This window comes from Puma concolor, chromosome A3 (genome assembly GCF_028749965.1).
Source record: "Puma concolor isolate L17-30 chromosome A3, mPumCon1.1.hap2, whole genome shotgun sequence".
NCBI classification, from domain to species: Eukaryota; Metazoa; Chordata; class Mammalia; order Carnivora; family Felidae; genus Puma; species Puma concolor.
In genome coordinates, this window is record NC_141669.1 from 968,012 (window position 1) to 990,183 (window position 22,172).

Below are 22,172 nucleotides of genomic sequence, written 5' to 3' on the forward strand. Positions count from 1 at the left end.
GAGCATGAACGGGGGAGGGGCAGAGAGAGAGGGAGACACAGAATCAGAAACAGGCTCCAGGCTCTGAGCCATCAGCCCAGAGCCCGACACGGGGCTCGAACTCCCGGACCGTGAGATCGTGACCTGGCTGAAGTCGGACACTTAACTGACTGCGCCACCCAGGCGCCCCTCTCCACAGTTTTTAAAGCAAGCTCCAAATGACTCACTTTTGCCAGTTTCACATTCTCCGTTTCACTTAACATAGGTAAACAGCACTCACCCCCTGCCCCCCCCCAACCATGTTCCACGCCGACTGGGAAAGTATCCTCTGGCCTCCTGTTGGCCGGGCCGCGGGTGGTCCCGGTGAACTGAACACCTGTGTACCTGGGCCCCCGAGGGCTGCGCACCCCCCCGCCAGACCCTCCCTCCGGGACTGCCATCCCAGGTGTGGCCGGCACACGAACAGGTGTCGGTCTTGGGGGAGGGGAAGCAAGACGAGAGGCCCAGGGCCTGGTCTGCACCCCCCCTCATCCAGCGCTTCTCCCCACCTTTGGCGACACGACACGCCCCCTGGGCACGTGCTCCCCAAGCTCCGGCTCATGGCCACCTCGCGACGTGGAGTTTAACGGAACGGGATTCTGTTCACGTCACACGAATACGTAGCATTACACGCGTCTAAGGAGAGACGAGAATTCTGGCGTGGCTGGTGAAGAGCGGTTGCAAGCTCCCCACGACCCCGAGTAGGCGCACTCATCACCGCTGCGCCGTCGAGGACGGAGAACGCGTCGCTAAAGCATCCGGTAACTGAGGGCCTCGGCTCCCCAGACTTGGGTGTCACACAGCCACTCGTGTGTCTGGCTGGGAAGCAACTCGGCAGTTTGAGAAACGCGTGTGATCTTCCCTGCTGTTCGCTCCCTGTTCTCCTTGCGATGACGGCGAAAAGGACCGACTCTTCCCGAGACGGGAAGGTGCCCCACCCCCTCCAGCGCCCCTCGGAACAGCGTCCTCTCCTCTCGCACCCAGAGCCCGGACCAGGGTGGGTCCCCAGAGGAACAGCCCGCGTCTGTCACCTCCGTCTCTGGGACCCCTGCAGAGTCCGCGTGTCGGCCGGGGCCACACGGCGTCTCTGGCAGACACGTCTTGGTCCAGACCGCGACATGTCCCCCTCTCCTGAGATCGAAACGGCAAAGCGCCTCGGCCCGTGACAGCATCCCAGCTATTTGAGAGCAGAGTCCGTTTGTTTGTTTGTTTGTTTTGAGAGGGAGAAGGGGCAGAGAGAGAGAGAGAATCCCAAGTAGGCTGTGTGCTGTTAGCACAGAGCCTGAAACGGAGCTCGATCCCACAACTGCGGGATCATGGCCTGAGCTGAAATCGTGTTCGACGCTAAACTGACAGCCCCCAGGGGCCCCAAAGCATCTATTCTAACTGTGCTTCCTTTTCTCTGCTTTCTCACATTTTCGTGGGAGACCGTGCACGGGCAGAGCAGCTTGGGCTCTCTCCAGGAGCTGCCTCGGGTCCCGACCTTGCTGTCGGCCTCCCAAGGGCCCCCGAGGTGCCGCCCCGACGACGGGCTGAGGGAAAAAAGAACGCCACTCTCCGTTTGAAAACGTGGCCCGTTTATTTGAACTGAAGGCATCGTTACATAGTGCAAACGTTTCTTTGGTATGAACTGGTTACAATGAACGTAAAAAGGCACTTGTCTGTTGGCAACATCAGAAAGTAAATAAATATGTACACTCGCCTCACGTCACCGTGGCTGCCGAGAGGGCCCCGGGACCCCGCCCGCAGCTCGGACGCTCCGCGTGAGATTAATCCGGTGGCCCCGCCACATTCCACGTTCCAGCTGCGGTTCCAGACAGTCACTGCGAGTCACAGGCAGCCGCGCCTCCGGGTAGAGGACACGGTCCCAGTCACCCGTTCTAGCCCACGTGCATGTGCCTCCAAGCAAAACCACAATCCGCCACCAAGGCGCCTGGAGACGCCGGCCGCTCGCGGAGGGTGGGGTCCGCTGTCGTTCTACACCTGAGCAACCTCCACAACTGTCACGCTGTGGACAGTCCTCCGCTCTCTACTCGACAGAAGTCGGTTCTAGGGGTTGGGTGTTAAAAGTGACTTGATCCCTCAGGGGCAGTCCCACGCCCCACGGAACACCAGCTTGTATTTACCACTCGACGTGACGAGGATGAGAAGTCAAGTTGGCTGTGTTTAGAGCCGCTGTGAACACGCTCATGGCGGGGATGTGCACTCCCTCCCGCGGTTGGGGCCGGCTGGTCACAGAGCCGGGGTCTCCTGCTTCCGGAAGGAAGGCCGTGCCGGGCCCAGGTCGGGCTTCGAAACTGCTCACGACGTGCCCGACGGCCTCCTGGCCACCCCAGGGATGGGGTGCCCCCGACCCCCCAGCCCGGGACGCGCCCCCCACATACGAAACCACCTGTGACCTCGGGGCACTTCCCACGGTGCCCGCACGTTCAGGGACACGTTTCTGAGGACACAGATCACTTCATATTGAAAACAAAGAAGGAGGTTTCTGGTCAATTGAAAAGAGAGACCACGAGGTATGATGGTTGCTCTTCACTGAATTCGGAGACGACTTTCGCACAGCGGAAGGCATTTCTCTGCCACCCGAACACCGCAAACATGGGCGCGATCTCGTCAAACATCCTGCACTTTGAAAATACAAATGAGGTATAGGGACTGATTGTTTCCTTAAGGCACTTACACAACCTGAAGTCAGAAAGTCGCCAACACCGACACCTCCGTCAGGAGAGGCCTCTGTGCGGGCACCACACCCGGGGTTGAGTAGGAATGGGGGGGGGAGGGGGGTTCCACACTCGGTCCACCCCAGGCGGCGCCACGCAAGCCGTGGTTTCTGCACGTGGCTGGATGTCCTCACGGGAGGCGTGCTGGAGGTCGCCGGCGAGCGGGGGCTGAGCCGCGGGGCCGTGGGCTCCGTGCTGGTGTCGGGTCGGGGCCGGGGAGCCCGCACCCGCCGCCCGGACGTCAGCCGGCTCTCCCAGCAGCCTGCCCATCGGCCGAGTCCTGATCTCGCTCTCCCTGCAGTGCGCTTCCTTCTGGCGGCTCCGTGACGCGCCCTCACGGCGGGCGGCTGCCGAGCTCCAGGCGTCGGAGCCCAGCGGGACGAGCGTTTGGCTGGGGAGACGAGTAGCGTCCAGGGACACGAATCCAGGAGCCTAAATAACTGGACCGTGCAATTTACTAGTAGCACCAATTTATCATTAAAAAAACTTAAATAAAAACCTGAGAATCTAACGTGAAGTCAGGACGTGTGTCCGTGGTTTCTCCTCCGCCAACGCTCTGGTCTAAGCACCTGTGCTCCTCCGGAGACAGAAGGGGTCCCGGGCGGCGATGGTCCCTCTCGTCCACACGCCCCGCGTGGGCGCCGAAGGCTTCGCGGAGCCTACGGCCTCTTCCCCGAGCCGTCTCTCGGGCAGGCCGGACAGCAGGCCCCGGGGGCTCTCACGGGCGCTGGGCAACCGGCAGGCTGGCAGGCTTCCACAAAGCACGTGACCTGCCCGTCCTGGAGGAGAGAGGCGCCAGCACCAGTCAGCTCCCGGGGTGCGCGTCCTGGGCGCCGCCCGCCCGCCCTTCCGCACCCGCCTGCGCCCGAGTTCTCTGGTGCACTGTGTAGCACAGGGGTCGCTGTCCGGGTGATTCACGGCTTCGGACACTCTGTACTTCTTCCGGGAGGTCCCCGCCCTCGGCTCCCCACCATCCGCCCCACCCTGAGGACAGCCCGGGACCTGGGGCTCAGCACACCCTCCCGGCCCCACCCCTGAGGCCCCGCGTCCGGGGATGTCAGCCAGAGGAGGACAAAGTCAGGAGGCGCGGTCCCTGCTCCACCCAAACGCGACAACCGCCAGGGATCCTGGGGAGCCTGCCTCTCCCGTCCCCGGACCGGAGGAAGAATCCCCTTCCCGGCGCGCATCTGGGGCACCAGACCGGCCCGCTGCCCTGCGCTGTGCCCCCAGCCTCCGGCCCGGGCACCACGGCGGCCCGTCCCCTTCCTCTGGAGGCCCAGGCCACCCAGCGGGACTGCTCGGGCAGCGGTGCGCGGGCCGCCCCGTAACGGCGGCTCTCGGGGAAGAGCCACCCCCTCCCCAAACAAGCACCGGGGCCTCTGGCGGACCCTGCGGCCGCCCGCCCCGGAGCCCACGTGCCGGGGCCCCACACTCACACGGCACTCGCAGGCGGTACACGCGTCTTGCTTCCACGTGGCGCCGTTGGCGTGAGGCTCCCCGTCTGCGTCCGTGCAGTCTGTGGCGCTGAGCCGGGCCTCCAGCCTCTTTATCTGCCGCAAAGCAAAGCGAGACGTGTGCGGGTCACACGCGACCAAAAGCTTCTCTCTGCAAGGGCGGCTGTGCCGTCGCCGGGAGCGGCGCTTCCCAGGGGCGGCCCGTCACCAGGCAGGCGACAGGCGCGCCGGCCGCGCCGCACCCAGGCCTGTGCTGCAAGGCACGGGAGGCGCAGCTGCGGGGCAGCAGGAGGAGCCCGGAGGATCGGAGGGCGGCTTCCCACAGGCCGGTGAGCGCCGGACCCCGCCGGACGGGAACACCCTGAGCTTGGACCCCGGCGGCCGACGGTCGTGACCGGGCTCCGCGGGCGTCCCTTCCTCTGACCCTGCGGCTGGGCCGGCGGTGACGGCACGTCCAGACTGTCCTCGCGTGGGGTTTCCGTCACAGGCAGCCGCGTCTCCAGACCCCCCAGAATGGGCACAATTGGGCACAACTGCCTGACATGGTGCCCGCAGCTCTGACGGAGGGCAGGAGTGGGCCGAACAGTGAACTCGCAGACCCCCTACGAGCCCCCGTCAGTGAAACGCGTGACGTGCACGCGGTGTGACAGCACGTGGAAAACAGCACGGCCTCCCCGCTGCGCGAGGCCAGACCGCCGCCCAGAGCAGCGAAGTCACCTGCCCCTGGCACTCAGCACCCAGCTCACCCACGGCCTGGTGACCTGACATTTACGGGCCTACGGGCACTCGAGCCGGCAGGTCACAGGCAGGCTCCGAGCGGAAGCCGGCACTTGTCAGCACAACCGATCTCGAAAGCCACCGGGCCTTCCAAGAAGGGAGGGAAAGGAAGGTCCCTGAGGTGCAGCAGCGGGGGCCATGGGCCGGGCAGGGCTGCTGGGGACGGCGGGGGCTCCCTCGGTGGCTGCTGACCCCGTTTCAGCGTAAAGCCAGAGGCAGCAAAGCCAGGACTGGAGCCGCGTCCGCCTCGGGGAGACCGTGAGCACGTCTGCGAGATGCAGCGCGGCCGCACGGAGCCCGACAGGTGCCCCCACTCCCTCCTGGGCTGCAGTCACAGCAGACGTCCCCCCGCACGGCACCAGCCCTGGCGCCCCTGAACAGCACCTGCCCTGAAACGCAGAGCTGCGTAGAGCAAAGGGGACAGACGGGACGGCAGAGTCACCTCATCCTGCAGGTGCGAGAAGTCACGGACCCACAGACGCTGGCCTCACGCTGCCTCCTGCCTCTGCTCACACTACCCCACCTGCAGAGCGTGACCCCCCCCCCACCCCCCGCCCCCCCACCCACCTGTGACGCTCCAAGGGTCTCCGAGAGACTGTCTTCAGGCCTCCCAGCGCCCACCTCTCTCGGGCTGGGCCCCCAGGACACCCTGTGCTTGTCACAGCCTGGTTGTCTCTCAGGCTCCAAGTGGGGGCTGCTCCTGGTGCCTTAAACCCTGAACTCTGCACAGTGCCCGCTATCCCCTCCTAGCCTGTCTCCATCTGCTGTGTGACAGCAAATGAAGGCCATCAGGTGAGATCGCCTCACACTGCACATCCACGTCAAGACAGGAGGGCAGACGCGGTCAGAGCCGGGACACCTCTCCGAGAGGCTGGGACAGAAGACCCCAGGGTCCCATCCCTGAGGACTGGCGGCCCCGTAAGTAGGAGTGGGGTCGTGCTCCAAGACCACCAGTCACAGGCACGTCTCCAGAAGTTTCCACAACATCAGGAATCGCTGCCAAAAGGACCGTCCGAGGTCTGCACGCTCATTACTAAGGCCTCAGTCTCCACTCGTGATACACAAAGCCCACCACGGAGGCCCGGACACAGAGACGGGAGAGGAGGAAGCAAGTCCCCTGAGCCGGGGAGGACAGATGGTTTTCTGCAAACCCTACGGATGCCCAGAGAAGAGCCCAGTGTGTAGACGGTGCCCTGCCCCCACCAGGGGGTCCTGACCACAAACCAGCTCCTGATCCCGCCCTGGGAACACGGATCGCATGGTCATGGCCTCAAGATGGGACCTGAAGTGTGGATTCTCCCTCACGGCCCTAATCCTGAGCCCCCTCCTGACCTACGGACTCTGGCCGCTCTAGGAACCCCCTCCCACAAGGGCACCTGCGGGCAGCTCAAAGCATGAGCCCCCCAGCCGTGGGAATCCTGAGGGCAGCCCAAAGTGGCTGGGCTGGGGACAGGCCACAAAGAGGCCCCAGAAGGAAGTGGTGTCCCTGGAGGCTCCAAGTGAGGGCAGACCAGTGGCACGCCCACGCAGTCACGGTGGCCACAGTGCCACCTGCAACGTGGGAGAGGACGTGCCAGGCAGTTACCTGCTCTCTGAGGTCCGTGATGGTCTTCTGCATTTCCACAACGAAGTCCTTGAAGTCGTTCGTCCCCGGAACCTGTGGACGCTCGCGGGACACGGCAGTGGCATTGCCGGGGCGCTTTCTGTGCTGCCCCACGCTGCGCAGGGGAGAAGGGGACCTGTGACTCGAGCTGGAGGCCACCAGTGGCTGCACGTGCCCCCGCCCAGCACCGGGACCTCACCCCGGAGACGGCCATACCTTGGTGTCCCCCCGGGTCCTGCTCCCCCGGCGGGGCCGTCCTCCTGGTAGCTGAACCCCAGGGACCGCCTGCCTCGGAGATGATACGAGAACGCGTTGAACTGTCCCCGGGTCCGGCAGTCTGAAACGCGAGCAGAAGGGCTGTGTCGGGTGGCGCCGGGTCCAATTCAGAAGACACAGGCTCATCCTGGGAGAGGTCAGCTGGCCTTCCGGCACGTGTACGACTCGAGCCACCGCCTGGTGGCCACAGCGGCCGAGGGCCCGGCTGTGCTTCCCTTCTCCCGCCACAGGCAAGATGGCCTCTGTGTTTCCCCCGCCCCCGGGAGCCCCCAGCCTGCTCCGGCTTCCTGCAGGCACGAAGCATTGCGGCTGTTCTCTCAAACCCACGCCGGCCTCCCCCACCACAGGGACGGGGGCACGCGGTCCCGGCCTCACGTCCGTCTGCTCGCGCCAGGGCGTCAGCCTCCCCTGTGGCCGGGGGGGGGGGGGGGGGGGGGAGGGGGGCGGCGATGTGTAGCACGTTGCACACGCTGGTGCCCTGTCCGGCAGCCCGGCCCCAGACAGCAGGACGTGGAGCATAAGCTGGGGCAAGAGCCAGGCCGCGCTCTGTCTGCCGGCCGCTGGGAGGGGAAGGCAGGGCCTGAAGCCCCTCTGCCCGCAGACCGCACCTCCCGGAGGCCTCCACGCGCCTCCGATCGTCAGCAGCCACCACTCGGCTTCCCACCCGCTCCCGGACCCATGTCACGCCACTCCGCCCCGATGCAGGGTCACGGCGTAGGCTCATGGGACCCGGAGGCCTGGGGCAACGCCGTGGGAGCAGAGGACGCGCAGCCCGTGGCGCTAAAGCACACACCCTCCCCAGCGGTGCTCACACCGTGCGGCCAGGTGCCCCTCGGGGCGGCAGCAGGAGCCCACGGCGACACTCCCGCTGGGCAAACAGACACCACGATCCAGCCAGTAATCCTCGTGAAGGTCCCGCGCGGGGGGACAGGCCGGCATCACACGCCTCCTGCGGCCGCACCGAGAGAACGCAGCCCCGCCCGCGGAGTGCCAGCACCCCGAACGCAGAGCCGGGTCTGATCTGAACCCAGGGAGAGGCTGCGGCGGGCCCGGAGGAGGACAGAGGGGACCCGGGGGCGTGAGATTAAATCCCTGTCGTGGGACGTGCATGTGTATCCACGCTAATTTCCCAATCTTGCCCACACACACACGTGAGTGAGTTATTCGGGAGCACGCTCAGACTTCCTCCTCTAGTTCAGGAAAACGTGTCCTATTTCCCTACAAACACACACACACACCAGTACACACACGTATGTATACATATATGCGTACCTATGCACATACACAAGTATAAAACGCGCAGTGTGTGCATACATATGCACATACGCACACGTGTGGACACACGCCCGCCTGTGCTTGCATACACATACACAGTACACACATGCGTGTATGCACGCGCACACAGATGCACATACACATGCGTGGGCGTACACACGCATGTGCGTGCATACACGTGTGTGTATACACATATGCATACACACGCGCATGCATACTTAGGCACACGTGAATTCATACAGATACACGGGAGAGAGAACAGTGACTGATACGTAACAAACGACCGATGCATCTATTCAGGTCCCGGAATCACCCGCGGTATTTTATAACCCACGCGATTACTTCAAAATACACCAACACGTGCAAGAGTGTGCGCATGTGCCTATGTGCTCTTCCTTGCCCACAGAGGGGCAACTTGAAACTCCCCTCTGAAACCACCCGCCCAGGAGCCCTCCTGTCCGGCCCCTCTGCACACGATGCGTGGCTGTGACGCCGGGGGGAGCTCAGAGGGCTGCTTTCAGCGAGTCTTTAGAAGCTGAATGGAAAGGAAACAGCAACCGACGTTCGGTCTGTCGAAACTTTCTTTTCCTACTGTATTTTAAACACGCCTTTGGCGCTACAATAAAAGACAAAGCTTATAAAGCATCCTTCCGGGGCGCCTGGGTGGCTCCGTCGGTTGAGCATCCGACTTCAGCACAGGTCGTGATCTCACGGTCTGTGAGTTCGAGCCCCGCGTCGGGCTCTGTGCTGACGGCTGGGAGCCTGGCGCCTGCTTCGGATTCTGTGTCTCCCTCTCCCTCTGCCCCTCCCCCACTGTCACTTTGTCTCACTCTATCTCTGAAAAATAAATAAATGTAAAAAAAAAATTTTTTTTTTTAAATACAAAGCATCCTTTAACTTGGTCAGCTCTGGACCGGGCCTGCTATTTCCAGAGGAAAAGCGTCGGGGACAAAGGATGTCAGAAATGCGTTTGGCAGCTGCGCGGACAGGAGAGCCGGCCCCAGCAGCTCCAGGAAAGGCCCGCCTGGCAAGACCCCGTCTCTCCCGGGACTCTGGGTTTTCCGAGCGGAACAACAGGAACCCCGGCTCAGCCCCTTCCTATGCAGCAAGGGGCCCCTGGTAAAGCTATCAGGAAGCCAGTTATCCGAGAACCGGCTTTTCCCAGGGGTCAGGACAGCTTCCTGCATCCTCTGCCAGATTTGCAGGAAAGCACGCGGAGTTGGACAAACAAGGACGATGTTTTTCAAAAAAACTAAAAACAAGACCATGGTTCCTTCGAGGTCATAGTGAGAATACAAATGCTTTGGAAGATGGGGCGTGCAGTAAACTCAGTCCTCATCTTCACGCGAACTCTCTTGTGAACCGCGTGTGCCACACATCCGTTTAGCACCTACGTGTACACACACCATACGTTCACACGCAGAGAACCAATGGGGGCAGACGCACAACCAATCAACGCAGGCACCCACACGCACACGGACTCAAAGGGAGACACCGCAAAGAGCTCTAGGCCACGAACCCAGGTTCCGATACCTCCTCATGCAAACAGCAGCCACCTGAGAGTAATCACCAGTGAGGACAAGAGCCTGACCGAACTATTTCTTCCGGAAAGGAGAGGGAACAACTCTAGTCCGTGCCTCCTGTCCACCGGCGTGCCGGGCGGAAGGAGCTGTGTCCGCGGGCGTGTGGGTCACGCACACAGGGCAGCTCCAAACGCACCCGGCTTCCACATTCCAGTCTCCAAATGCAGTTTCAATGAAGCCAAAATCACGTTCAAATGAGAAGGTGGAATTCGTGGTTCGCCACAGTGGGAGTGCAAGGGCTCCGCAGCAGGAGGACAGCAGCCCCGCGGCAGGGACCGGGCGCCACCCCTCCCCACCCCTCCACAGGCCTCGGCCCGCCTCCCGATCTTACACAACGCGCCCCTCCGGGTACGGTGTTCTCACAGGGGTCTGGACGCACAGCACACACTTCTCTACTGAGCACACATCCTGGGGGCGTCCACGTGGCAGGGCCACCTGCGCGTGCGCATACACGACACTCAGGACAACACACGAGTGCCCCCGTTTAGATGCACATTAGGTTTCAGAGACAACACAGAAGCCCGTCTCCTCATGCACAGTCTTGTCTCCTGTCTCCTCCACTGGGCACGTCACTTACAGGAAACGCCACCACGTCACCACCAGTCCTTCATGATCGCGGCCTCTCAGACTGTGCAGCGACCCTACGTGGCTGCCCGCAGGGGCGGTACCTGGTTCTGTCCCCACTGCGGCCAAGCGTCCAGAGAGCACCATACCAGACGCCCTGGGAGCACCTCGGCAGGAGCCCCGGGAGCACCTCGGCAGGAGCCCCGGGAGCACCACGGCAGGAGCCCCGGGAGCACCAACCCAGACACCCCGGGAGCATCATGCCAGACGCCCCGGGAGCACCACGGCAGGAGCCCCGGGAGCACCACATCAGTTGCCCCAGGAGCACCTCGGCAGGAACCCCGGGAGCACCACAGCAAGAACCCCGGGAGCACCGCGCCAGACGCCCCGGGAGCACCACAGCAGGCGGTGAGCGCGGCAGGAGCGGGCAGGCAGTGGGGAAGACAAACCACAGAGGTGAGGGAGGGGCCGAGGGAGGGGCCGGGCATCGGGGACGCGCACCTTCGCAGCAGTCCTGCCACACGCGCAGGTCCACGCGGGGAATGTCGTCGCAGCTGCTGTAGCCGTGGGGGAACTCGGCCACCCTGAACACGTCCCTCTGCACACGCGTGATGTTGTCCGCGTTGTCGCACAGAATCCTGGCCAGCGACGTCTGCTTGATCTGTGTCAGCTGCGCCGGGGAGAACACCCCTGGGCTCTCGTACCACAGCCTGTTTCCAGAGTGAGAGCAAGGTCAGACGCCCGGAGGCCCCGCGGAGGCGCGGGGAAACCGCCAGGAAGCTCTGCCGACGGCACGGACGCCGCGGGGCCCAGTCCGCTGTCACTTAAGAGGGGCTCAAGCACGGATCACGCCTCCTACTCAAGACGCAACACACGGGGCCTGTACCGGACGCAGCAGAGAAGCTGGCGCAGGTGGGGGTGAGACCCCTGGCGTGGCGCGGCCCCTGCTGCATTGCCCCGCGGTGAACCCCACTCGTGACATCGTGTCAGTCTTGCCAGAAGCTCAGATCCCTCCGAACTGCCACGGCGGTTGAACCGTGTGCACCGTTCTTGGGAACAGAGATGCCCTCACTACGTGGAAGGGCACGAAAGCACCTGTGAACTGGGTCACGTGGTCCTGGGGCTGCAGTCGGGGGCAAGTCCCCACACTGGGGAGCTAATCACGAACGCGGCGAGGCGCGAAGACGCTCATCCACTTTCACCTGGACACAGTCTCCGCCACCTGCCCCGCACATCCCCGAGTCCCCGGAAGGGTGCGTTTCCGAGCAGAGGCTCTCCCCGGCCTCACCTGCCTTCACCTGTCGTCCCTCCGGCACCTGCCTTTACCTGTCCCCATCTCTCAGCCGCTTGAACTGTGTACTCAGCAGGCACATCAGGGTCGGTCCCAGTCGGCTGCCAGGGACCAAGTCCTCTACCATGAGGGCAGGAAATAAGTCGATGTTGAGGGGGGACCCGTATAACCTACAGAGGAAAACAACCAAGTGAACCCTCAAATTTGCGTAGGCGTGCGGTAGCTGGTACACAAAACCAACGTGAGAAAGTCCCCATCTTTACCAGCATTTAGCATCATTCAGACCTGCTTTCCACAGAGAACATTCATCATCACTCAAACCGTCTATCCGTTACATTTCAAAACTTTTCCCTACTTTCTGTGCACATACGTATACACACGCATAAAGCAAACCGCACGTTTATTCTAAGTTTAGAAAAACCAAGGAATACGGGAAGAGAGTTAATCCCACATTTTCTGTTCAGAGATCATCACACTTGGCAGGATAATGTACAACCTTCCAGGTTTTTTTCATAAATATAAATAAACAAACTTCACATAACTGAGGACAGACTTTCCAAGGGGTAATTGTGACGCTGGAATTCTACCGTTTGTTGAAAATAGGTTTGCAGTAACGAAGCCATTTGCTCAGCAGAACAGCACAGGAGGCCAAGACAGCGGGGTTGAAACGTTCAAGAGCAAACACTTTCATTGAGCTCTTCCAGCTCCCCCGAAGCACATGCACATGGGCAGAGAGCTGGCGGCAGGCTCTCCCCTGAGACACGCATGCGGCTCTCCCAGACGCGGGTGCTTGGTCTCAGTTGGGACTCAGAGCTCGGCTGGGTTTTCTAAACGTGCACTATCCGGCTCAGAGGCGCGGCCGGCTCCGTCCGCGGGGCTGTGGCCACAGAAGAAAGGGGGTGCTGCTCAGGCACCCTCGAGAAGGGTGGCTGGGCGCTCCCGCCAAGCCCCACTCCATCAGCACTGACCTCGGCTGCAAACAGAGGAGCCTCGTGCCGTGGTTTCCCCAGGGAGCGGGGCTGAAGGCAGGCGGGGAAGTCGGGAGCCCCAGCCTGCACGGTTCCCGTGACCTCACCGCCAACGCGGCCTCCGCTTGAAGGAGCCGCTCCCCACGAGGGGACGGCACCCACACCCGCTCACTCGGGGGCCACAGCCAGCAGGGAGCACCCCACTCGGGCCAGGCCCCCCACCCCTCCCGCGGGGCTCGGGGGCTGACGGCTGAAGAACTCGCTGTCGTGGTGAAGACGGTGGAGTTTCTTTTCCAGGGTCTGCGGCGCACGAGGCGGGCACCCCTCCCCCGGCCTGTGGCGCTGGGACGCTAGGGTCTCCCCACTGTCGTGAACGGAGTTTGGCAAAGCAGAGAAATACGGGAGAGCGACCTGTGTTCATCCGGACGGGACTGGCACGTAAGAAACACAGATCCCACAAATCCTGACCGAGCGGTTCTGTGCCTGGTGATGTCCCAGTGCCGCAGGATTCACACAAACCGGCAGCCTGATACCATTACTTAAAGGATGCTGGAACGTGCCGGACTCAGGAGGGCTAGGTTTGTTCACGTCGTCGCACCTCGTGATAAGTTACGAGTAAAAAGTGATCATCCTGGAGAAGCCACGGTCAGATCCTAACTGGGGAACGCCTCACCTTCGGTGGAAAGTGAGTAGCTCAGAATAAGCGAACCGGGCGAACCAGAGTGTCCAGAAAGCACGCAGTGTGGCCTCAGAAAGCTTTCCTTTTTCAAACAATTCTTTCCAACGTGAAAGAACGCAACTTAAATATACAATGACTTGTAGACGTAATTGACAAGTCCGAGGACGAGGAGGGATCGTTATGGAAAAACTCTGAAGAGGGACTATTTGCATTAAAGAAACGATAAGTCACATGGTAGGTAGTCAGCAAGCCAAGGGCAGCCGTGCCCGTGAGAAGGGCGGGCGGACGGCTGAGTGAGTGGAGAAATGCAGGTCTAACGCACCGCCCAGCCAGGGACCAAGGCCGCTAACCTCCCTGCTGCCCCTGTGGTCTTGGGGTGCCCAGAGCACCCTCACGGTTCCAGCGCCACAGGCCCCGGGCACCTGCTCCCCGGAGCCCGCACGATTGCCTGAGGCTGTGGGCAGCGGTCCCCGGACACAGAGGTGTCCCTGTCGTGCTGGCCGAGCTCTGGTGCTCTCTGCCTGCCGCGAGCAAGGGAGCTGCCCACAGAGCCCCACGCACGCACGCTGGGCCCCGAGGTTCCCCGCAGGTCCTTCCCCTCCCGTCGGACTCCCCTGCACGAGCAGGCCGGGCACCCACGTGGCTGTGGCCACCGCTCCCTGCACCTGCACGGCCTCCGAAGGCGACCCCTCCATAGGCTCTGCCCTCCCGGCTGCACAAACACACACTAGAATCCCGAGAACAACAGCCATGCACACGTGGGGCCACCTTTCTCGGCACGCCGGACCCTGACAACGCTGAGAAACCCAAGACGCCACACGGTGGCTCCTCCTTCAACTCACCGTCTCAGCTTCTCCCGGATCTCGGGGTTCTTGATCTCATTTTTCAGGTCCTCAAAGGTGTGGGCGGACGACAGGTTGCAGTACACTCGGTATTCGTGGTAGGGCGGGATGCCGTGGTCCCGGCCCCGCTGGATGTTGATGGCGGCCAGGTCCAGGGCCACCGCGTGGGCCATGGAGAAGAGCCGCTCGGTGAGCTCCGTGTTCAGCAGCTGCGAGGGAACACGCATCTTCCCGGCCACGCCGAACAGGCCCCTGAGCAGCGGGTCGATGCCGCCCTCGTTCACGATGCGGAAGGGAGAGAAGAAGGCTTTGTGCAGGGGGATGTGTCCCTGCACGATGGGCTCGAAGTTCTCGTCCAGCCGGTAGAGCACGGGGTTGACCAGCGTGTGGCCGAACCTGAAGGCGGCCGTGGCGAAGGCGTTGAAGATGCCGGCGTTGACGCCCGGGTCATAGCCGCGGTAGTCGCCCAGCGCCTTCATGCCTACCTCGCCCAGCACCTTGGGCAGCCAGTGTTGGTAGGTGATGTGCTGCACCTGCGCGCCCACGATCTTCCTCGCCTCGTGGTAGATGGTGTCCCCGTCCCAGTGCGGGTTCAGGGAGAGCAGCTCGGCGGCCACGCGGTTGTGCTCCCGGAACCACAGCGTGTGCATGCTGGTCAGGCCCAGCTGCTCGTTGGCGCGATGGTCCCCGGCCAGGAAGCAGGGGATGGGGCTCTCGTTCTCGTCCCGCATGCACTCCGTGGGCGGCCCGGTGGCAAAGGGCAGCAGCGGCTTCCCCGACCGCTGCACGATGCCCTGCCGCAGGAGCCCCCGGTGGCTGGCCAGGTCCCGGATGGCGCGCGCCTCATGCTCCGTGCTCCCGTACACGTTGGAGGCGTCGATGTAGGAGGTGAGCTGGTTGATCTGCTCCCGCGGGTACACGGAGTTCATGAGGAGGGACGTCATCCCGCTGCCGCACACGGGGCTGGAACGCACGAAGAACATGCAGCGAGCCCCGTTCCTGACGCGGGGGTCGTTGGGGGGCACGGCGACCGAGAAGCAGGGGGGGTCGTTGCTGCACACAGAGCTGCAGTGCTGTCCGTCGGAGAAGCGAGCCTGGCTCAGGGCCACCACCGTGGAGTCCAGGTCGTGGTCCAGAAACTGACCCCACTGCATGAGCATGTGCGTGAACTGCTCGTCGGGCGTGACGGTCTCGGTCCCAATCAGGGACGTGGACACCAAGCGAGGCACGGGCAGCGCGTGGCCATGGTACAGCCGGCCGGGGTCGATGCCCCGCGGGGTGTTGAACCCGTTCTCGTACACGGCCTTCAGCAGGCGCTCGAAGGCGGTCAGCGAGGCGCCCCACATGGGGTGCTGCAGATTGTTGCAGGTGCCGTCGTGCGTGCGGTACTTCTGGTGGAAGCACATGTCCGAGCAGTTGTTCACGCGCCGGTGGGCCGTGCAGCCGGACAGGTTGGCGATGAGGCTCAGGTACTGGGGGGACACGAGGTCGTTGTAGTGGTAACCTGCGGCAGAGGGGGACGCGGCTCACCCTCTGGACGGCGGGCAGCACACGGGCACGCGGCCCTGGCCCCCGTGGTCCTCCCCCACCCAGTCCTGCCTGCCGGGCCGGGAACCAGGGGAGGGGACCCTCGTGGGATGGGCGCGCGCGGTGGGGGAACGGGGGACGGCCCGGGGTCCACACAGTGCCGGGGAAGGGGTCCTGGCAGGAAGAGCCGGGAAAGACCTGACGTGCACCAGGGGCCTGTTCTGGGACTGCTGGAAGAGCTTCGCGCTCAGGGGGACGTGCATGTGTGCACAGGGGCACCCTCATGCCCGCGTGCACAGTACAGGCACACACGGGGGCACATGTGCACACACACAGGCACGCACACGCAGACGTACACGTGCAGAGGGGCGCACACACCCAGGGGCACACGTGCACACGCAGAGGCACGCGCACACAAGAGCACGCACACAAGGGCACATATGCACATGTAGAGGTACACGTTCACACGCAGGGCACACAAGCACATGCACTCGCAGGGGCACACGTGCATACACAGAGGCACACATACACAGGAGCACACAGGAGCACATGCAGACATACACATGCACACAGACGGGCACACACACCCAGGGGCACACGTGCACACACACACAGGCACGCACACGCAGACGTACACGTGCAGAGGGGCGCACACACCCAGGGGCACACGTGCACACGCAGAGGCACGCGCACACAAGAGCATGCACACAAGGGCACATATGCATGTGTAGAGGTACACGTTCACACGCAGGGCACACAAGCACATGCACACGCAGGGGCACACGTGCATACACACAGGCACACACACAGGAGCACACAGGAGCACATGCAGACATACACGTGCACACAGACGGGCACACACACCCAGGGGCACACGTGCACACGCAGAGGCACTCGCACACAAGCAAGAGCATGCACACAAGGGCACATATGCATGTGTAGGAGTACACGTTCACATGCAGGGCACACACAAGCACATGCACACGCAGGGGCACACGTGCACACACAGGAGCACACGCAGACGTACACGGGCAGAGGGGCGCACACACCCAGGGGCACACGTGTACACACAGAGGCACGCGCACAGAAGCAAGAGCACGCACGCAAGGGCACATATGCACGTGTAGGGGTACACGTTCACACGCAGGGGCACACGTGTACACACGGCACATAGGCAGAGGGGCACACGTGCACACAGAAGGGCACACGGGCTCACACGTCCGCCCACACTGCTAGACTCCTGGTCACCACCGTCTTGCACGGTACCTGCTTGAAGCCGGTCAAGACGGACTCTGCCTACGTTTAAAGGAGCCGAGCCAGTCCCACCCATGGAGGGAATAGCGAGTTGGAGGTGGGAGGGGGCAGGCGTGCCGCATGAGAGGACAGGCACGCGGGGCTGCGAGCCGGCCCGATGCTCAGCTCCCTCAGACCCGAACACTCCGTCCGCGGGCACCTCGCAGACACGGCAGAGCGGGATCGGGGTGTCTACCTCGGGAAGCCCCAGAACCCCCAGGGGTCGGGGCTGGCGTCCCCCTGCACTGCCCCTCTCTCCTCTGGCCTGCTTTCCAGTCGGGGGGACGAGCACAGCCCGGGCAAGCATGGGCACCGGCCAGCAGGCAGGGCTGGACACAGACAGGCCACCTTTGTGAACCCAGACACGTGTGCTGTGCTTTGGACGCCCGAGTCTCCCCCAGCGCCCTGATAAACTGCTGCCAGGCCAAGCCTTCCTACTAACCCGGCGGGCTGACCACCGGCTGCATCAGGAAGTTCTGGGTAGCGAGCTGGTTGCCGGGGATTCTGCGCACTGCCCTGACCATCCGCAACCATGCTTGCTCGCTCTTTGCTTTAGATATAAAAACCACCCCCGAAGGCAGACAAGCAACTACCAGGGAAAACACTGAAATTCGAGGAAAAGAAGGCACCTGAGGCCAATGGAACAGACTGGACTGTGTCGGGCACAGGTGCGGAAGGACCGTCAGCGGAAGACTCCGAAGGCGAGTTAGGACACCAGGGTTTGCAGCTCGAGGGCACAGGTACCCCTGGTGACCAGTGTCCCCTGAGCATGCCTGCGAGCTCCTGGAGGTAAGACAGTCCCTCCCACCACTAACCTGGCCTCCAGCTTCCCCACTTCACCCAGAGTCACCTCTGGCCTTCCTGCCCCTGGGCAGAGACCCAGTCACCTGAGTGTCACCTCTGCCTTCAGCACAGCTGGAAGCCACCCCACTCGCTGGCCACCCTACTGCAATGCTTCACCTCCCCACGCAACCACTCCACGGACACCCATGACCTAGAACCCGCCGGGTCACTCCACAGGTGCCCCTGGGTCACTCCACGGACACCTGCCACCCAGGACCCCCTGGGCCACCCCACGGACGCCTGCCCCGCGTCCCACGCTGCCCCTCCCCCTTCACATCAAGGCCACCCAACGACCTGATCCACGTGATCAGGTCACTTTTCTACAAGAAGCCCCGTGACCCCCACATCACGGAGACGATGACAAAACCCTCCTCTCGCCTCAGGGGCCCTTTCCGGTTGGGCACCCGAGAGTTCCCTCATCCTGTCCCCTCCCTGGTCTCTCCACCTGCTCCAGCCCAGCCTGCCCAGCCTCAGACACCCCGAGTGGGGCAGGCTGTGCACCCGTGCTGGGGTGCTGATTCCTGTCTGTCCGGGTCCCCGTGTTCCTGTAAACAGCACGTGCTGATGGGAGGCGACCTCGCAGTCCTGCACAAGGACCAACAGCAGACGGGCTCTGCCTCATACAGAGGCCGCACAGTGTTTAGGACCCGCCTGCGGAAGCCGCCACGGCCACATTTAGCTCCTGAACGATGAGCCACACAAAGAAAGGGAGGAAGAAAACCAGGCAACCCCACAGGCCCCCACAGGGGGCAGAGGATGGTCCCTATCGCAGACGGCTGGGGACACCGCGAGGCACTACGATGACAAGACCACAAGTTCTAGGCATCCCTGTCCATGGGGACAAGGCCACAGACCCCATGCGTCCCTGTCCACAGGGACAAGGCCACGAGCCCCACGCATCCCTGTCCACGGGGACAAGGCCATGAGCCCCGAGCATCCCTGTCCACGGAGACAAGGCCACAGACCCCACATGTCCCTGTCCACAAGACAAGGCTATGAGCCTCACACATCCCTGTCCCCATCCTGGGCCCGAAGAGTGGAGAAGTGCCCAAAACAGGTTCCCCAGGGAGCACCTCCAAGGTGAGGCTGGCCGTCCATGGAAGAGAGAAAACGTCCAGAGATGGCCCCCGACACTCAACTGAGGCCAGCGCCCTCCAAGACGAGGAAACAGGCCTATAGTCTGCACACCCGCGCCAGGAAGCTCAGCCCCAAACCAGTGCAAGGCAGAGGTCAGGCTTGAAGGCCGCGTTCCACTCCCAAGGACAGGGGCCCATTCCCACATCTTCGAGCCATGTGCACGTATCTAAGAATGTCAAATTCTCCAACATTTCTGTCCTGATGGAAAAGATCGGCTCATTGAAGACCAATCAGAAAACCCTGAAAACCCGGAGCCTGCCTCCCAGAGAGAGGGGACTGTGCGTGCTCCCGGAAAGCGGTGAAAGAATACGCGTGGTGGGAAGGCTGCTTTTCCAGAATAAAAGCCACGGCCACCCGGCACTTCTCATGGCGCTGCTCTGCTCCCAGCACAGCGGGGGCCGGAGAGAGGGCATCAGTCACCCACCGTGCACATTTCACCCGGGAGGCCTCAGCAGCCGCTTTGCAAACACCCGAGCGCCGCAGATGCCGTCCCGACGGCTCAGTGCTTCGTCCCGTGTGCACAGCCTCACGTGGCAGCCGCTGCCCTGCCCCTTCTTCCCTCCATGCCATTTGTTATGGGGAACCGAGGGTCTCGGCCGGGGGCCAGCAGCATGTGGGCGTCCAAGATACACGAGGCCGTCGCTGCAGGACCCGGCGTGGCCCACACCCAGGCAGCCGAGCCTGCACTCAGACAGGGATGCGGGCATGGGCCCCAAGGAGGCCACACAGGTGGGGTGGACGCCTGGCACTCGGGAGAGAAAGACCCCAGGACTAACTTGTTCCATTCAGGTCGACCATCAGCCCGTGCCGCACGTGCTCCTGAATCAGCTGCAACGTCCGCTCAAATATCTCTCCCGCGCGTGCCTGCTCCACGGTGTAGGGGTCCCTCGGGTACCGGAACAAGGCCAGCAGGTCGTTGGGAGAACGGGGACGGCTAATGGGTCAGGAGCAGAGGGAAGAACAGAAAAAACCCCTGAGAACGAACATCACACCCAAGGTACGATAGCTGCCGCTGAGTGTTGGGTGAAGCCACTTCTCCAGACGCGGCGGACCGTGCCTTACTCATCCCAAGTGGAAAGCGTCAGAACCAAGGACGCTAAAGTCAAATCATTAAATCAGCAGACAAGACACATGGTTATGAGGCAGGAAAAAACACTTTGGAGCTGCCAACACGAGCAAATACAACGCGCCCGACAAATACTTTGTTTTTGCCCAATCATTCGGTAGTAGCCAAGTGAGTAAGTGGAGATTTTCTGAAAACGTCTTCTTTGTGAGTCACAGCTCAGCTGCTACTCAGAAACGGTGACTTTTGTTATCTGAACCCCACAAAACCCGGTGCCAATGGAGACTGTGACTTTTAAATTGAAAGGTCTTTCTTCAGACGCCATAGGTCACAGCCTCGTGTCCTGAACCGCATTCGCTTCACCCCGGAGACTGACCAAACAGTGGTCTGAACCCATTTCCGCCCCCAGTACCTGTCAAACAGGTGCGTGCGGGTTGAGTTTATGGCTCTGTCCACAGTCGCAATTGCTTCAACTATCGATTTGGCCACAAACGGGTCCCCGTTTCGGCTGACGTCAGGAACTGGAAAACAAAGTCGTTCATTACCCAAAAACTGCCCCGCAAGTTACTCAGGTGATCACATCTGAACACGACATCATTTAGACTAAGGCACACGTCCCTCCAGTACTATTTTTCACACCAAAGTTAGATCACGCTAGAAGCTATTTTGAAGCCATACGTAAATTATAGACCTTAATTTCTGAAACCACGTGACCCTGGAGGAGGATGGGAAAAGTAGCTCGGACGTGAAGCAGCCAATTCTTCCAGCGAAGCCCGGCCACGAGTGGAGGCTCGGCTCCGGCCAATTTTAATTCCTGGTGGATTCCGTCCTTCCGTCAGCGGCCAAACCCTCCACAGGTGCCTGGATCTCCAGCCGTCCGCCCCTACAAAGACTCTGCTCCCTCCATTTTCCTGTCCACTATGGGCCGATCACGTCACCGCCACGAGCGCACCATTACCACACGCTCACACGGCTTAGCCTGCAGGCCTCTGGGCCTTTCCACTTCCCTCTTCTCGTCTCTTCCCACTTAATACCAGAGTTTGCTAAATAAAATAACCCCGAAACCAACCGATCTTCTACCCCTATCCACTGACGCAGCTGGAGCAAAGGTCACCGGGCACGAAGTGGTACTTTTTTCCCTAAACGTACTCAGCCTTTCCAGAGTCTGACACAAATTTAAATGATCTTATTGAAATGCTTCTTTCACTTGGCCTTGGGACACACTTCCTCCTTCCTGGGACACGCTTGCTCCCTCCTGGGACACAGTCCCTCCCACTGCGACACACTTCCTCCTTCTTCCTGAGACACACTTCCTCCTTCCTAGGACACACTTCCTCCTTCCTAAGACACACTTCCTTTTTCCTCATTCCGGGAACACACTTCCTCTCTCCGGGGTCACACTTTCTACTTCCTGGGACACGCTTCCTCCTTCCTCCCTCCAGGGACACACTCCCTCCCGCTGAGACACACGCCCTCCTTCCTCCTTTCTGAGACACACTTCGGCCTTCCTGGGACACACTTCCTCCTTCTTCCTGAGACACACTTCCTCCCTCTGGGGACACACTTCCTCCTTCTTCCTGAGACACACTTCCTCCTTCTTCCTGAGACACACTTCCTCCCTCTGGGGACACACTTCCTCCTTCCTGGACACACTTCCTCCTTCCTCCTTCCTGAGACACACTTCCTCCCTCCAGGGACACACTTCCTCCTTCCTGAGACACACTTCCTCCCTCCAGGGACACACTTCCTCCTTCCTGAGACACACTTCCTTTTTCCTCATTCCTGGGACACACTTCCTCCCTCCGGGGTCACACTTTCTCCTTCCTGGGACACGCTTCCTCCTTCCTCCCTCTGCGGACACACTCCCTCCCGCTGGGACACACTCCCTCCTTCCTCCTTTCTGAGACACACTTCCTCCATCCTGGGACACACTTCCTGCCTCTAGGGACACACTCCCTCCCTCTGGGGACACACTCCCTCCCGCTGGGACACACTCCCTCCTGATTCCTCACACCTCCCAAGGACCTACAGGAACCAGGTCTACCTGATCCCCACTCCTGCCTCCTGATGCCTACCCCCACCCCTGTCCCTTCTGCAGCGGTGTGGCTGCTTCCTCCTTCCCACCAGACCTCCCCGCTGAGCCCGGCCAGCCTCAGGCCCTCCCTGGGGGTCACATGGGGCAGTGGTCTAAACACTGACAGATCCACACCAGCCCATCTCTCTCCCTGAAGCTTCCTCGTGCTTTTCACGCGTGGACAT

At 61.9% G+C, this 22,172-nt stretch overlaps 1 protein-coding gene across 2 annotated transcripts in view; it reads right to left on the minus strand.

Moving 5' to 3' along the window:
- Positions 1-1,574: 1,574 nt before the first annotated feature.
- PXDN (peroxidasin) overlaps positions 1,575-22,172 on the minus strand; it is a 77,061-nt gene continuing 56,463 nt past the window's right edge. For both annotated transcript variants that reach the window (XM_086699904.1, XM_086699903.1), the window contains 9 exons: positions 20,326-20,434; positions 19,627-19,784; positions 14,051-15,554; positions 11,597-11,731; positions 10,772-10,980; positions 6,789-6,909; positions 6,555-6,687; positions 4,175-4,288; positions 1,575-3,517 (listed from right to left, as the gene is read on the minus strand). In XM_086699904.1, coding sequence (XP_086556030.1) covers positions 3,398-3,517; positions 4,175-4,288; positions 6,555-6,687; positions 6,789-6,909; positions 10,772-10,980; positions 11,597-11,731; positions 14,051-15,554; positions 19,627-19,784; positions 20,326-20,434 — 2,603 coding nt within the window. In that variant the 3' untranslated portion in view covers positions 1,575-3,397. The remainder of the gene's footprint in view (positions 3,518-4,174; positions 4,289-6,554; positions 6,688-6,788; positions 6,910-10,771; positions 10,981-11,596; positions 11,732-14,050; positions 15,555-19,626; positions 19,785-20,325; positions 20,435-22,172) is intronic.